The sequence below is a fragment of the Hermetia illucens genome, chromosome 3 (assembly GCF_905115235.1).
Source record: "Hermetia illucens chromosome 3, iHerIll2.2.curated.20191125, whole genome shotgun sequence".
NCBI lineage: Eukaryota > Metazoa > Arthropoda > Insecta > Diptera > Stratiomyidae > Hermetia > Hermetia illucens.
Genome location: NC_051851.1, coordinates 74,731,483 through 74,747,016, shown reverse-complemented (window position 1 = coordinate 74,747,016; position 15,534 = coordinate 74,731,483). Strand labels below are relative to the sequence as shown.

General features: G+C 38.8%; 1 protein-coding gene across 1 annotated transcript; it reads right to left on the bottom strand.

Annotated features, from left to right (window-relative positions):
- Positions 1-205: 205 nt before the first annotated feature.
- LOC119651266 (glutathione S-transferase D1-like) lies at positions 206-12,960 on the bottom strand. The gene is made up of 2 exons (XM_038054767.1): positions 12,613-12,960; positions 206-739 (listed from the first exon to the last, which is right to left on the bottom strand). Exons 1-2 carry the CDS (start codon positions 12,745-12,747, stop codon positions 242-244), a joined length of 633 nt encoding a protein of 210 aa, XP_037910695.1. The 5' UTR covers positions 12,748-12,960; the 3' UTR covers positions 206-241.
- Between the last annotated feature and the right edge of the window lie 2,574 nt (positions 12,961-15,534).

The following is a 15,534-nucleotide window of genomic DNA, read 5'->3' as shown; positions in this document are numbered from 1 at the left end:
GAAGAGGAGGAGCCAGGGTATACGGTAGTGTTGCTAACATGTCATTATACTTACTTTCTGGACGGCCTCATAAAATCAGACTCAGTTTGAAGTCACAAGTTGTAATGTATAGATATAAATAATGAAATCACTTTTAAGTGTTGGAATTTAAAATATATATATTAGCAAAATTTAAATTTAAAAGAAAAAATATTTATAAAATGAACACTGAGGCATTATTTACAGTAAAGTCTACAGAATTTTATTTGATGAATCTGGATTTAAATACCTCAAGACCAGCTTCATTAAGGTCATAACCAAAAATAGTTTTTTTACACAACTGGTACCATCTAACTACGTTTGCATATTTTGTTATATCAAATCCCTTAAGGGGTTCAATGGAAGAAACGGTAGCAACCAGAGCAAGATCAGCTAATGTGAGACTATCCCCAGCGGCATATTTGCTTTCTTCGAGGAACGTGTTCAAGAAACCAACACCTTCTTCCAACCTCTTAAGCTTTTCAGGATCAGCGGGAGCCTTGGCAAAGACTTGTGGATATAAATATTCAGCAAATCGTTGATAGAGGACTCCCATATCAAAGTACAATCTCTGGTTGACGATGGCACGACTTTGAACATCGGTTGGATACAAGGAGCTTGTTTTGCCGTATTTTTCAACTAAATATACTAAGATGGCACGAGATTCCCAAAGGATGAAGCCGTGATCGTTCAAAGTTGGTATGGTATGTTGTGGATTGATCTAGAAGAAATTTGATTGCAATTTGTTAATTAAAATGTTATATTGATGTAAATGTTTGATTGAATTTAAATATCGATGGCTTGGAAGTAATGTTTTTGCATAGACTGAGGGAAAATCATCGTTTATATCAGGAGGTTTCGAAAAAGTCATAGAGGCAGGACTCATGCCTATCTCAAATTCTCAAGCAAAAATTAATGATAAAAACAGACTTTCCGGGTTTTAAGGTTCTGTATATTTTCTGATAATTCTGGAATGGTAGGGTGAAATGGGGTGATGTGCAACTCTGCTGAAATCAGATATGTATATTGAAATTTAACAGAATCGTTTACTGCCATCTGTTTCTGTTGGCAGTACCTTGTTTTTAATAGAAAGCATAGAAGGAATAAGGCGCAGGCTGTTTCGCTGTTTGAGAAACAGCTGAAATTTTCCAAGCTAAAAGTTTTTATTCTGTGTTACGTTTTTCGTTATTTTGTGAGTTTTTTTCACTTGTCTGATAGGTAAATGTGTTCATATTATTTATTCATCGAATATCTCTGGAAATCCAAAGAGGGTTTGTAATTATCTCACACGGTGTTAGCGTGACGTCAATCCACGCAAAACAGTGCCATTGCGCATTGTGTAACACTCATTTTTCGATATTTTATCATTATTTTCGTTTTCGAACGTTTCTAGGAGCTATGCCACAAAAATATTAAAATAAAGCAGTTCCGGTTAACTTTGAAGCAATTTGGGCAGCAATTAAATTGGCGAAAGGCGATCAGCCGATTTCTCCCCGTTTGGCTAGCGAAAGATTTCAGTTGGTTCCCTCTACTTTATCACGGCACTTAAAAAAGTTAAACGCGCGGTTTCCACTAGCTGAGCTCAGTTTTACTCGCGTTAAAGATGGCGAAGCGCTTAATTTTTTTAAACCAACTAATTGTCTGGGTGGAATTATAAACTAAAATCTCCTTTTTTTTTCATTATTGTATGATCCGTCCATGTTTAATTGACCATTTCTTCCGATTTAGATATTTAATTCGCCTGAGGGAAATGAACTGGTATCGTACATTGTAAAATGTGCGAAAATGAATTATGGTCTATCTATAAAGGATATTCGTAGTTTGGCTTACGAATATAGGAGAAAGCGTGCGTGTGCGATGCCGGAACGGTGAACGGAAGCTGGTAAAGCGACCACGGATGGGTATTACAGTTCATGGGCCACCATCCCAATATATCGTTGCAGAAGCCACAATCAAAAAACTTGCAACGATCGAAAGGATTTTGCAGAGCATCGGTGGACGAATTTTTCGCTAATTTGAAAGCTATTTTGTAGGAGACGCAATTTGCGGAACATGGAACCTGGAATATCGACAAAAATGGCATCTCAACTATACAGACCCAACCTGTGCAAGGGACCAAACTTGGTTCTTTTATTGCAGGTGAGCGTGGGACCAATGTAACCGTTGCTGTCGGTGTAAGCGCTGCTGGCAATTGCATTCCAACTTTTTTTTCCTTCCTCGCAAAACCATGAAGTCCATTTTCATGAAAAATTCATCGCTGGGATCTGTTGGATATGCAAATGAAAGCGGCTGGAAGCATCATGGATCATCGACGATCATGGACAATCACGTGTCCCGTGTTTCGATTGATGCCATCTATCTGTGCATTGATAATGGCATTACTGTCTTGACAATGACGTCTCATTGTAGGCACCGCATGAAACCGCTGGTTGTGTCTGTTTTTGGTCCCGTTAAAAAGTCATACGCGGTGAAAGTCCATGAATGGTGTCTCAGTAATGCCGGGGAAAAATTCGAGATACACCATGTAGCTGAAGTGATTGGCAGGGCCTTGATTCAGAGCTGTACGGTATTGAATGTCCGAAAAGGCTTCACATCATCGGACAGCTGACGATTTTCTTGCGGCAGATACTAGCAGTGAGAATCTAATGGGCAAAGAATCCGATGAAAAAGGTGGCGTGTGCAATATGGTTTTCCTAGACAACGATATATACATTGGTCGCACTGGAGAGGTGTCAAAAATAGAGTCTGATGTTGCAAGCACATTAACTACAACAGAATCTGTATCTTCTACGTTCAATACAACGTTCGCATCCCAATCACTTCGGGCAGCATTAGTTTCTGTTGCCGCAGTTGTTTTTGCTGCTCCCACACCAAAAGCCAATCTTGGCGGAAAATCATTGAAAAGCAGCATTATGACATCGTCACAAAACCGCATTGATTAGAAAAAGCCAATGAACGGGCCACACAATCGCTGCGGAAGTAGGTCAAAAATAACGCTCAGTCACCGGACAAAAACGTAATCGCAAGTCCTCTTCATCAGATGAAGAAATTGGAGACTTTTGTCCAGCATGTGAACGAGTTTTGCCAAAAAATGAATCGCAATAATTCAAATTTACTGCAACACTTCCAACATTCCATATCATCTAAAGTGTGTTAACATGCAAGGTCGCAGTTACTTCGCTTGTGCTCATTGTGATTCAGATGAGGAATCGTTTTTCGAATAATTCTAATAAAATATTTTTTTTCTACAAAGTTAAATTTTTCTAAGCTTAATTACATCATACTAAAGACTTTTTCACCAAAATTTGATTTTTTTGTTTTTAAGAAGTCCATATTTAATATTTACAACCATCTATGTAGATATCTTTGCATGTATTACCTGATTTTCACCCGTGTTGCACATCAACCCATGTTTTTCGAAAAAGCCAAAATTTAAATAATTAATACAAAAAAATATAATTAAAAAAGTAATGGTACAGAAATTTAATATTTCCTTCCTTCATATGATATAGTCATTTTATATTCCAAATTTAATTTTTGGAGATTTTCCCTGAACAACAAAAAACAAGTCGGGAAACCGGAAGCTAGACGCTTCAGGTATGAAAGGTTTTGTGTATTTCTTTTATAAAGAGATTTGGGTGTGCATTTGTCCCATTAGCATGTAGCACGTAAAATATGCATACATTATGTGAAAATAGCCCATTTCAAGTGATATTGACATTCATAGTCTTGAATTTGCAGAGAAGCACAGATTTGACCGAGTATAACTTTGTTAGTAATAGTGCGATTTTCACCAAATTTGGTAGGATCATGACGTATACTGTAGCCTACATTGCTGCAAAATTGTGTGATTCTAGGATGAACTTAAGGGGGGTTTTCCTGTCAATTACTAAAAATTATAGTAATATACTATTATTAACTTTATTTGAACAGGTATCGATATGGAGGGTATTTCGGAGCCTAGGCATTATATAATGGCAGCCCCCTGATTTTTTCCAGATTTTTCGGTTAAGTAGTTCCTGAGAATGGGTTCGTTAAAGAAATGACCACTTTCAACCCCCCGCACTCCCCACCTTTTCAACAAAAGTCAAAACTAATACCAGCTTCGAAAAGTACTAACCGAGACCTTTAATTTGATACCCCACATCACTATATTTGATGAAAAAAAAATTTGTACCCCCCTTTTGCATGTATGGGGACCCCCCCTTAAATTCGTCATAAGAGGATGTAACTCACTATATGCGTGAGCGTTCACAGTTCCCACCTTTCTACCAAATTTTGTATCAATCGCTATATCCGTTTCCGAGAAAAATGCGTGTGACGGACAGACAGACAGACAGACAGACAGACAGACAGTAAACCGATTTTAATAAGGTTTTGTTTTACAAACAAAACTTTAAAAAGTGTTGCACATTACTCCACTTCAACCAACTCATGGATTTGATTAGCAACATATGTGATTATTGTGGAACATGAAGCATAGATGGTTCAGAATGAATTGATGATAGATTCTTCTTGCGGATATGGAGACATCGTACAATCTTCCTTTTATTGGTTTGCGAAAAACGAACCCATATTAAAATCGCTTCACGGCTACATGCACTTTTCCTAGAAGCGGGGAAAACTAGTAACACGACCTGACGGAACAAGCCGTGAGCTGCTTGGCAATGGTTCACGTTTGGCTGTAAGAACTTCATTTGTGCATAGTGTTGATCGCCTTTCTAAACAACGAATATGTGTTGCTTTTCTGTGATGTGCTCGCTATCGATGTCATTTATTTCTCCCCAATCTTCAGCAATGTGACATTTCCTTCCGTATTTGCGACAGCTCGGAACTATCGTGTATACTCGTTCAGTTTTTCCCATTTGTCCAAATTCTAAACGCCTAAAGTATCTTCTTAAAGATATCTGCTGTTGGAGTCGGCAGATGACCCAACATTCATGTGTTGTGTGCCATCATATGTCTTTTTAGCCGGAGTATATCAGCTCTTCTACACCCATTCTATTCCTAGCTAGAACCGTAAAGCTTGGCTCCTTGTAGTAATCTTATCTAAATCCTTACATCTAATGACTACGCGATTTTTAGTCAGTGTTTTTGTTTTCAGTATAAATTCCAGCAAGAAGTCGGTTCGTATGTCTCTTAAAGACCTGCCGAGGAGGTCTGTAAGCAGATTGTCAACGTATGTAAAGATCGCTTTTCAAAGTTTCGTGTAAAACAAAATCTTAAAAATTGGTTGTCAGTTTGTCCCACCTATTACCTTAGGAACGGATAATCCTATTGATATGAAATTTGGTAAAGAGATGGGAACTGAGTAGTAGGAGTCCTCGAACATGTCGGAGACAAGCACAATTGTCTCCTCATCCAGCCCGACGTGTCGGACGCATTCTGCGGGGACCAGGGCCGCAGAGAGAAAATCCGGGCCCGGGGAGAAAATTGTGGGGAAAACGGGATCCGGGGCGAAAATTATACGGCTCTGGGGGGACTGACCAATTTTCGTCAGGCGGGGACAAACGACAGGCAAGAGAAACGTTTTTATTAGTTTTTTTTAAAACAATAGAAACAAATAATTTATTCTAAAATAAACGTTCAACCTGTAAACATGATTATTTTACTTTTTTTTCCTAATTTTTGCTGCGAGAATGTGACATTCGTTATCGATATTCATGTATTTCTCGTTCACCAATTTTCGTTCCTGGAAATTTTTCTAATTTTCCTAATTGACTTCGTTCGTTACGCGAATTGCTCGCTCCGCCACAGTTATATATCCCGTTCGTTACAGAGGATGAAAATTTTGTAGTTTATATGAATCGATTGCATTCTAAGGCGTGGATGACGTCATCATCAGATAATATACAGGCATACATATATGCACGTGCGCACCAGAAGTTTTCAATTCAATATAGCCGCGGAGTAGTGGGAGATACATGATCGTTAGTATGTGGAAGTAGAAATGTTTGTTTGTTAAGGTTGAGCATAATAACCATGTCTTTAATATGTACATGTGTATATCGTGCAGTTTGGAAATATTCTATATGAAGGACTATTTTGAATTATTAGCGAAATTACGAATGGAAAATATGCATAGACAGCTTTTCACATAAGGTGAACTCAAAACCTCTGACCTGATCAGGACAGGATCAATTACGAACTGATGGTGGGAAAGCTGGATGTGTGATTTGAGTCTTTTCACCGAATATAGTATCAAATGGAAGGCATTGATTGGTACTTTCCACAGCAGGTCTTAGTTTCGACATCATTTATAAAGTGGGGAGTGACGGGGTAGAAAATTGGTCACTTATTTCAGGGACTCGTTCTTGGAAATTATTCATCAAAAAAGTCTGAAAAACTCATGGTGATACCAGCATATGTCACCAAGGCCTTGAAATACTTCCCATCGAGATATCTGCTCAAATAAAATTAATAACAACATTATTATATGTCGGAGTTGCCACTTTGATTCAGTTCCCCAGTGCATCGAATATTGGTTCCATATTGAAGTGAATAATCGGACATGCTTAATTAATATGCACTACGAGCTATACGCAAATGGAACCGTCGCGCATCAGAGCACATGTACCTAGATAAAAACAAAACTTTCCATTTTTGAAGTGGCAAGCTTCCACTTTCGCTTCATCTTGTTTATAGTTTTTTCCATGTTTCATATCTGATGAAGCTGTGCTGTGGTATCATCAGCAAAAACCGTGTATATTTCCTTTTCAGTCTTTTGTGGAGTGTAGGATACCCTCATAGTGTTAGCTTTTTATATCATGACACTTTATGCTGTACACTAGGGTTATGATTTTTTGAAACATTTTTTCAAATTTTGAATTTCCTAACTTTTTTATAGTTATTACTTTTCTGGTGTTACTTTTGTTCGTTTAAAAATAAACTCCCGCGTAAATTATTGTTTAATTTGCAAGGATGTTTCATAGCTATGCGAATAGTAAATAACGGCGCCATTTATATGTTTGTAGTTTGTGAGTACTAACAAAATTTAGTAAATTTATTTGTTGGATTTGTGCCGGACTAACGGTTTCGTCTAGGGCAGAGGCAACTCTTCAGACGCTGTCTCACCTCACCATATGGGGGATCCTAAGTCTAGTTCGTCTAGTCTAGTCTAGTTTAGTCTTAGGATCCCCCACATCCTAAATAATAACCAAGCTTTAACCTAGCAGAAGCTCAAACTATTGACGGTTTAACTTGAATATAATTCGCAACCTTGTCGTGTTTTTGCGATTATATAAAGGAACGTTATCCCACCTGCTGTCACTTTCGGTCACGCTGCTCCTAGGGCAGAGGTGAGAGAGCGTCTGAGGAGTTGCCTCTGCCCTACATGAAACCGTTAGTCCTAGGACTAACCTCGTTGAGGCATACCAACCAAGACATGACATGATGTTGAACCGGGCCAAATGGAGAGTAACTTACTCCAACGTTTTTTGGTCCACGGACCCCTCGTTTGGGGCATAGCACTCAAACATTCAAAAAACAAGGACTAACGGTTTCGTCCAGGGCAGAGGCAACCCTTGGTCCGGTCCAACATCATAAGGATGTGGACTTAAGATCCCCCATATCTCAAACAAATTGATATTATGTGATATTCGAAAACAACTACGAATATATGGATGAAATTGTGTGCATAATACCATTAAATAGAGACATTGTTGTTCGATTTTTAGGTTCATATGATAAACTTAATGGGCGAGATGAAAAAATAAGTAAGATATCCCAAGAATTGTTGAAGTTTTAGGAGAAATTAAACTTCCCTACACTCTCAGTGCAATAAATTTCTGCAAAGGTTCACAAGCTAATAAAATCGTTTGGAACTCACAAGAAGCGAAGTAGTGAACAGTTTTGAAAAAATCTCAAAAATATTTTTGGTAATTTCAAAAATGAGTGTGAACTGATTATGTAAAACAAGGAGCTTTACTGGGGAGAACTTGAATCAGGAGGCCATGCAGGTTATACGACTAAAAAAGTAAAAACAATTCGTTTTTCAAGATTCAAGATTACGGCGGTCTGCACGGGGCACTGGTCCATAGGGGACCATGCCGCTCGGCTTACCCTACAACACGCATTGCCGAAGCTGCGGAGAAGGAAGGGAAACCCTCATGCACTTTCTCTCTGGCTCGAGTCAGGCTGCGGATACTGGGTAAACCATTCTTTGGGGATCTCAGCCAGATTTCTAGCTGCAGGGTCGGAGAGCTGCTTTCCTTCGTGAATGCTACGGGCTGGCTCTGAAAATCCGAGCCGGCTGGACTCTGCTTCCCTGTTCCCATAACAGCAGTCACGGTCTTAGCAGTTTGTGGCATCAAAACGGCGCACCAAAGCGCTAATTGGGCTCCTCGGAGCGGCCACTGATACCTACCTACCTACCCCCCTTTTTCAAAATGAGCAAGGAAATCAGGCCATTTAGCATGACAAGAACAAAACTTTTCAAATGATAGTACTGGATAAGATAATAGCAGTACGGATTACGCTGATGAACAAGAAAAGCATCGAAAGTTCTTCACAAGTTAAGTGTAGAGAAATTAGCGGTTCCCACATAGTTGCAACCAGGGATCTAGCGTCGAGTGAGGAAGGATGCGGAAAATGTAAAGAACTAGTTTACAGGAATTTTCACTGAGGAGGAGCTTTGTTTTCAGTTTGGTGGAAAGAGAATCCAAAATAAAAAATATCATGTGGTTTGACTCATAAATTCTAAAAGAACTCTGCAGATTAGTGTTTTGGTTTGTGATAGCGGGTCAGCTAACGACATTTTTATTCCTCTGCAAGCTTTGTTGGATGAAAGCAGCGCATGGAGCATTATAAATATGATTGACACAACTACAGTTAATGCGAAAAGAAGGAACGGATTACGGATTACGGAATTCCGAACACAATTCAGACCAAGGAATCTTGGAGCGTCTCAGTTTATAGGGTGCCAGCATAACATTCTTGATATTGTGCTTCGCCACTTGATGGATTTCGTGTTTTCAACCAAATCGCGGTCGCCCAGCATTAACTATCAATTTGTTGAAGATGTTTTGTTATAATACGAGAATATGGAGAGAAAATATTGTGGCATAGAAAGTATACCATGATCCAGAAACTTAGGATGGAAAGATGGCTTTCAATTCCTTTTTGAACTCTATGTAGGATATAATTACTACCAGAAGCAAAAAGGCCTTTAATCAAGTGGAAAAAGTGGCCTCTACCCATAGTGCCAGGTGGAATTTACGCGCACTATTTGCAATGATTGCGTATTTTCTCTTTCCAAAATGGAGGAATTTCCCCAAACTTTCTTGTGACTTTATTCTATAAAGTCACATACACTCCTTGGGCTAAGGTAGCATTTTCAAATGAGTTCCATTTAGAGCACACTTACGATCAATTACATGCTGTTATTGCCAAATTTAACCACTCACTGAGCAAAAGAACGATCTGTGCTGGATGTGCCTCATTTAAATATGGTGGCTGAACGAGCTGTAAAATTAATAACAAAGCTTCGCAACACTTGCAAAAGTGGCAAGTGTCTAAATAAGAAATTTAAATTTAAAATCATCTACATAACTTGTTATATTATATATATAGTCATAAGCAAATAAAATAAAATAAAGTACAAATACCGTTATGCGCGGGATTTTTTTTATACCTTTACAAAATTGGAGTTGTTTTTTCTGTTTTATACAAAAGTTCATCGTTTGACACCCCAGGTATTTGAATCTAAAACAAGTCGGGAAACCGGAAGCTGGGCGCTTCAGGTATGAAAGGTTTTGTTTGCTTCTCTTGTGAGTATATTTGAGTGTAGAACTATCCCATTTGTACGTAGCCCGTTAAGAATATGCATTTAGCATATCAGATTTAGTACTTCGGATTGTAAATTTACACGGTAAAGACAATTTTGAGCCACTGTAATTTTGTTACTAATATTATGATTTCGATCAACCTTGGAGATAATATGCTTCATATTATATTTTATACTACTACCAACTTTTATAACTCTGAGATAAACTTAAGGAGCGTTTTACTCAATTTTCCCAAAAATATGGTAATATACTATTATTAACTTAATTTGAACAGATATCGATATGGAGAGTATTTTGCGGCCTGGGCATCGTATAGAAGCAGCTTCATGATTTTTTCCAGATTTTTCGGTTGCGTAGTTTTTGAGAGTGGCTCCGTTAAAAAAATCATCACTTTGCACCCCTCCCACTCCTCGCCTTTTCAACAAATCTCGAAACTAAGATCGGCTTCGAAAAGTACTAATCGAGACCTTTCATTTGATACCCCACATGACTATATTTGGTGAAAAAAATGTTACACCCCCTTTTACATGTATGGGGACCCCCCTAAATCTCAGCGTAGGTGGATATCCCTCGCTGCATGTCTGGGGGTCCACAGTTCCCACCTTCTCACCAAATTTCGTGTCAATCGGTGTAGCCGTTTCTGCGAAAATTGCCTGACAGACAGACAGACATTGAACCGATTTTAATATTTACAAACAAAACCTGTTGAACAAGTGATAGGCCTACTACAGCGGGAGAGCGCAAATATGAACACAATCGGAAGGCATTTTTAACATCGCACTGCCGAAATAGTTTGTGACTTTCCGCAACTTTTGCCGCCTTGTCATTGACAATAGATTGTTCGTGCACAGAGCCTGCTATAAGGACAATTGGGTTCCAGCTGACCGACAACATACATCTAATTAGATCGACTGCCTCACGATCACCAGTAAAGTGTGGTCTTCTGTGCGAAAAAATAATGGTGCTAGCATCGGCCTCGGGCGGAATCATCATTTGATGATTACTTGGCTTCGCTTGCGCATTGTGTCCGCATCTACTTCTAGAAGTAGGGAGCCTACGCTTTCAACACGGCCCACTTATGTGATCCCGCTTCCTTTTTGACCAAACGATATCTTGAACAGCTCGCCGGAAAATATCGACCGCGTAGATCAACCTGTCAGTTACGTCCTGAAGGGTAATTATAAAATATGGCTGACTGCTGAAACTTGGAAACGGATCCATAAGCGTAAGGAACTTAGTTCTTTTATTGTCGTTGTGAGGAGTGGTGAAGGTGATGCAATTGAGCTTCGGTGCCATGTGAATATAGGGAAACACAGCGTAGCATGCGACACGACAAAACATAATTTATAATGTTATTTAAATATGGCTTTTTCTTAAACAAAAATTAATAAATCTTGGTCATACACTAAAACGGACTAAAACCGCTGAACTTGAAGGTTTTCTCACGGAACTATTCATTGAAGTTCTTGCAGTTTCTGCACATCTATCCAGTTATCCATTTTTCGTTTAATCTTGGGAATCTGAATCCTTTACCAATGAAAGGAAAAAGGGATGATCGCTGAGATTCCGAAAAAAGGTACCTTAAGTTTGAGCTAAATAATCCTCAAACACAAGGAAAAAATGCATATTGTTTTCCGCTTTGAATCCTTCTGAACTGATTCAAAGTGCTTCGGATTTCCACTTCAACAGCTCTTCATCGAGAGAAATTTAAATAAAAGTTTGGTGGTATCGTGCTTTATCATTCATCATCCCCCCATGGGTGGCGTCCATTATACAACTTTGTTTAGGAAACGTGGACGGCTTCAATGAATTATAATATCTTTTCTCAAAAGGCTTGACTACGCTGGTAATATCCGCTTGCTTTCACACCGGGAAATGGAACTGAGAAAAATGGCTCAGGATTCAGGAAGGGCGACACCAACAAAACCACAGTTCTTAGTGTGATGGCTCATCACACACTTTATATCTGCATCATGGACAGAGTACTCGAGGCATTGATCAATTTTTCTATCTTGGTATTATTAAATTTGTTTACGGTGGTATCAAATTCGACGCATTAAAACCGCGAACCCTGCCATAATTGTTTTGAAAAAGCATACATTTCAACACCAACATCAAGTTCTTGTTGTTCTGCCGCAATGTCCTCTCTGCGCTGCTATATTAGAATTGCATATGAAAGGTGACCGATAGTGTTGCTCGTAAGGTACAAACTTTCATAACTATATGCATCCACTACATCACGGCGGTACTCTGGCCAAGCGCAATCTGACACGGAAATCTTTGTAGGCGCACAGGCCCGATACCCGTGGTCGCTGATGAGAGGCAAAAATGGTAGTAGGTGGGTCAAGATTTAAGACAAGGCGATAGCTTCATTGCTAGTTATGCCATGCAATGGGATGCAGAATCCGAAGATAGCTCACGAGTGCTCAATAGTTGAGAAGGAGTTCAAACTTCTCTGCAAGGTATGAAGGGAACTTAAGCATCAGTGACCGGCAGTGATATGGTGTAGGCGGGATCGACGCGTCGCCCGGAAAAACGAGAACGATGTATTAATTCAGTTCAAAGTTGATTAAATTAAGTTATATTTGGAATTTTTCATCACTTACCCTATTAAGTATTTTCTAGAAGGAAATAAGGTATCATTGAAAGAAATGGAGCTTTTTGGGAAATCACATTAGTTGAATGCCTACTCTGTGGACCAGTAGCGCAATTTCGTTTTGAGTTTTCATATTCAGTTTTCATTTTCATTCATCCACACCAAGCCGTGTAGCTACCAAATTAAACTCTAAATGAAAAAATTAAATTTTACCTTTAAAAACTCTGGAGTGCGATGTTCACCAGCCATCAAATTGGTGGGTTTTAGATTTAATTCGAGACCAAGAGCCTTAGCGGTCATCAAAATTGAACGACATGGGGCAGATTCCGGCAAATAGTAGAAATCCATCTTCTTGTTAATGGGATCTGCAATTCATAAAAACAAACTCCGACATTCCGCTCTCTTGCAGATAGAAAATATATGTACAGGACACAATTATATTGAGCAAAATACAATTTATCTTAAATGTTTGTTTATTTGTTTCTTCTTTCGATTATAGTTCTCCGCTTTTGGGAAGAGCGGATACAATAGGCTAATTATTTATAGTGTTTTGCAGAAACAAAAACTGTGTTGACACAGCCAAGTCACGTATTTGAGTAACAACAATATCAATTTTCAAACATCCAAAAGATTCTTACCACTGATACGAAATAAGTTAACGTTTGTCGATGCAGAAGTTGAACTAATAGTTTATAGTGAGAACGGCACCCTTTATACATAATTTCTCCTTTATGGTTTGAAATTGAAGTTGACTCTTGTACACTATCGATAAAGTAACATCACTGCAAACGAATTTCGTATTTACTATGATAAGTGTTCGTATTTCTCTACTTGAGATATTTAAGTTTTATGGCTTGCTAAGAAAACCTTTTTCTAGTCACTGGAGGTCAACAAGATACGCTTCTAGTGCTCCATAAATCAGTTTTCCATATTATATTGTTTTGCCTTTACTTACACTGATGCAAGTAAATTGGGTTTTTGTTTTCAGATTTATTCATAATCATGCACCCGATTAAGGGAGCTTACCCTTGAATCGGTGAAGTCTTACAAAGTACGTCTCACTTTATCCCTTGAGTCCGGCCACTTATTCCGAAGCTTTTGCCTCTGACTTGGCGACTTCTGATATACCGTAAAAAATCCTAAATCCGACCTCCCTTACAGAACCTACATGATCTCGACTCAACTCTCCGGTTTATTTTACTGCTCCGGTCTTATAATTCAGGAAGAATTAATGTTTTATGTAGAGTGATTAAACTGGATCTTTCTTTAGAGTAAGATTTAAGGGTTTTGTGTAAAATAACTTTCCAAAGTCGATCTCGATTTTGACATTCGTTGGAAAACCAGGGAATGGGGAGGGTGAAAAGTGATAATTTATTTAACGAACCTATTCCCAGAAGTTGCACAATCGAAAATTCCGAAAAAAAAAATCATGAAGCTACCTCTATATGGTGTCCAGGTTTCAAAATACCGTCTTCTCAAATCAAGGTAATTATAGTGTATTAATATAATAATAATAATCGTTGGCGCAACAATCCCTACTGGATCAGGGCCTTGAAGACCATAACAGTACACTACAGTATACTGTAGGAGGCAATGTAGTCAGCATTGCGCTCGCCCGAGATTATTACCCTGATTTGACTCAGGTTTCACAGCTGAGTCGACTGGTGTCCGACGGCAAGTCATAATACAAATCCCACTGCCACCAGTGAGATTTGAATCGCGACCTTCCGTACGATAGCCTTGTGCTCTAACCACTCAGCTATTCGGACATATATTATGTTATATTACTGTGTTTTTGGGTAATTGATTAGAAACCCCTCTCAAGTTTAATCTATCTTATCCTCAAGTTCGGAGAAAATCGTACTGCCACTGATAAAGTTCAGTATTACAGTAGCTCAAAGTTGTCTCTTCGGTGTAAATTTACTGCAACCCACAGCACCAAACATCAATATAATACTAAAGTCAGTAGTTTGATATATATATATATATATATATTACTGTCTACAACTGGAATAGTTGTGGACTGAAATCAAATCAAGGAATATACAAAACTTTTCATACCTTACCTTAGTTGCAGCAATGAGGAAATGGATCTCCTAAACAAGGGCTGGAACTATGCTGTAAAAACTGACCTGCCAGTTGAACACGTTGTAGTAGATGTGGAAGGAGCCATAAAATTGATGGGCAACGAAGCAAAAGAGGAAATCCAGCATGAACCATCAAAAGCCATCGCTTACCAAAATAAGATTCGAAAGTCTGCTAACCAGCGGGAAACCAATATCGTACGAGACCTGAAGAAGAAGCCAGTTTTCTACCTAAAAGCGGACAAAGGTAATGCGATTGTAATTATGGATAAGTAACATTACGGTAACCTAGTATTGGAAACGTTGACTGGAGGAAACTACTTTGAACTGAGGAATGGCCCGCTGCCAGGATCCATAAAACGAGTAGAGAAGGCCCTAAAAGAATGCTTTCTAGTGGTTAATAACCTAGCCCGGCTGCGGATACCAAACACCTCTTTACCCAGAATTAGATGCCAACCAAAAATACACAAATCTGGCAATGAGATGAGGGAGATTATTGCAGATTCTAACTCCCCTACTTACAACATTGCGAAGTGGTTTTTTTGAGGAATGCCAAAAATTGGGATCTATCAACGGAACCCAATCTGTCAAAAATTCGAAAGAATTGTTTGAAAGATTGATTGTAGTGGGGGCTTTGGCGTGTCATTTGATGTCAAGGCTCTATTTCCCAGTACGCCTGTAAAAGAGGCAATAGCAAAATTTGAAGAGTGACTACTACGTTTTGGTTCGACACCAGAATGGAGGAGAAAGGCTAAACAATATGGGAAAATACTTCAAGACAGCCTCGGGTGTAGCGATGGGCAATCATCCCTCCCCACTCCTAAGTGAAATCTTTAGGGCATCACTGGAGGAGAAAATGGAGTTGGATGAATTATTGCCAAATATATGGTTGAGGTACGTGGATGACATTTTGACAGTGATCCCGGACACAAGTATCCAAAATATGCTGGATAAAATCAATACGCTACACCCTAAAATATCCTTCACTCCTGAGATTGAAGTTAACAACCAATTGACTTTCTTTTATTTATTAATCAGACGGACTACATTT

What these genes read in the sequence shown, in the direction of transcription:
- LOC119651266 (XM_038054767.1), bottom strand. Translation starts at nt 12,747, where the DNA reads ATGGATTTCTACTATTTGCCGGAATCTGCCCCATGTCGTTCAATTTTG. An exon ending in GCACTCCAGAGTTTTTAAAG is followed by an intron (nt 740 to 12,612) that starts GTAAAATTTAAT and finishes AATTTCTTCTAG; the next exon opens with ATCAATCCACAACATACCAT.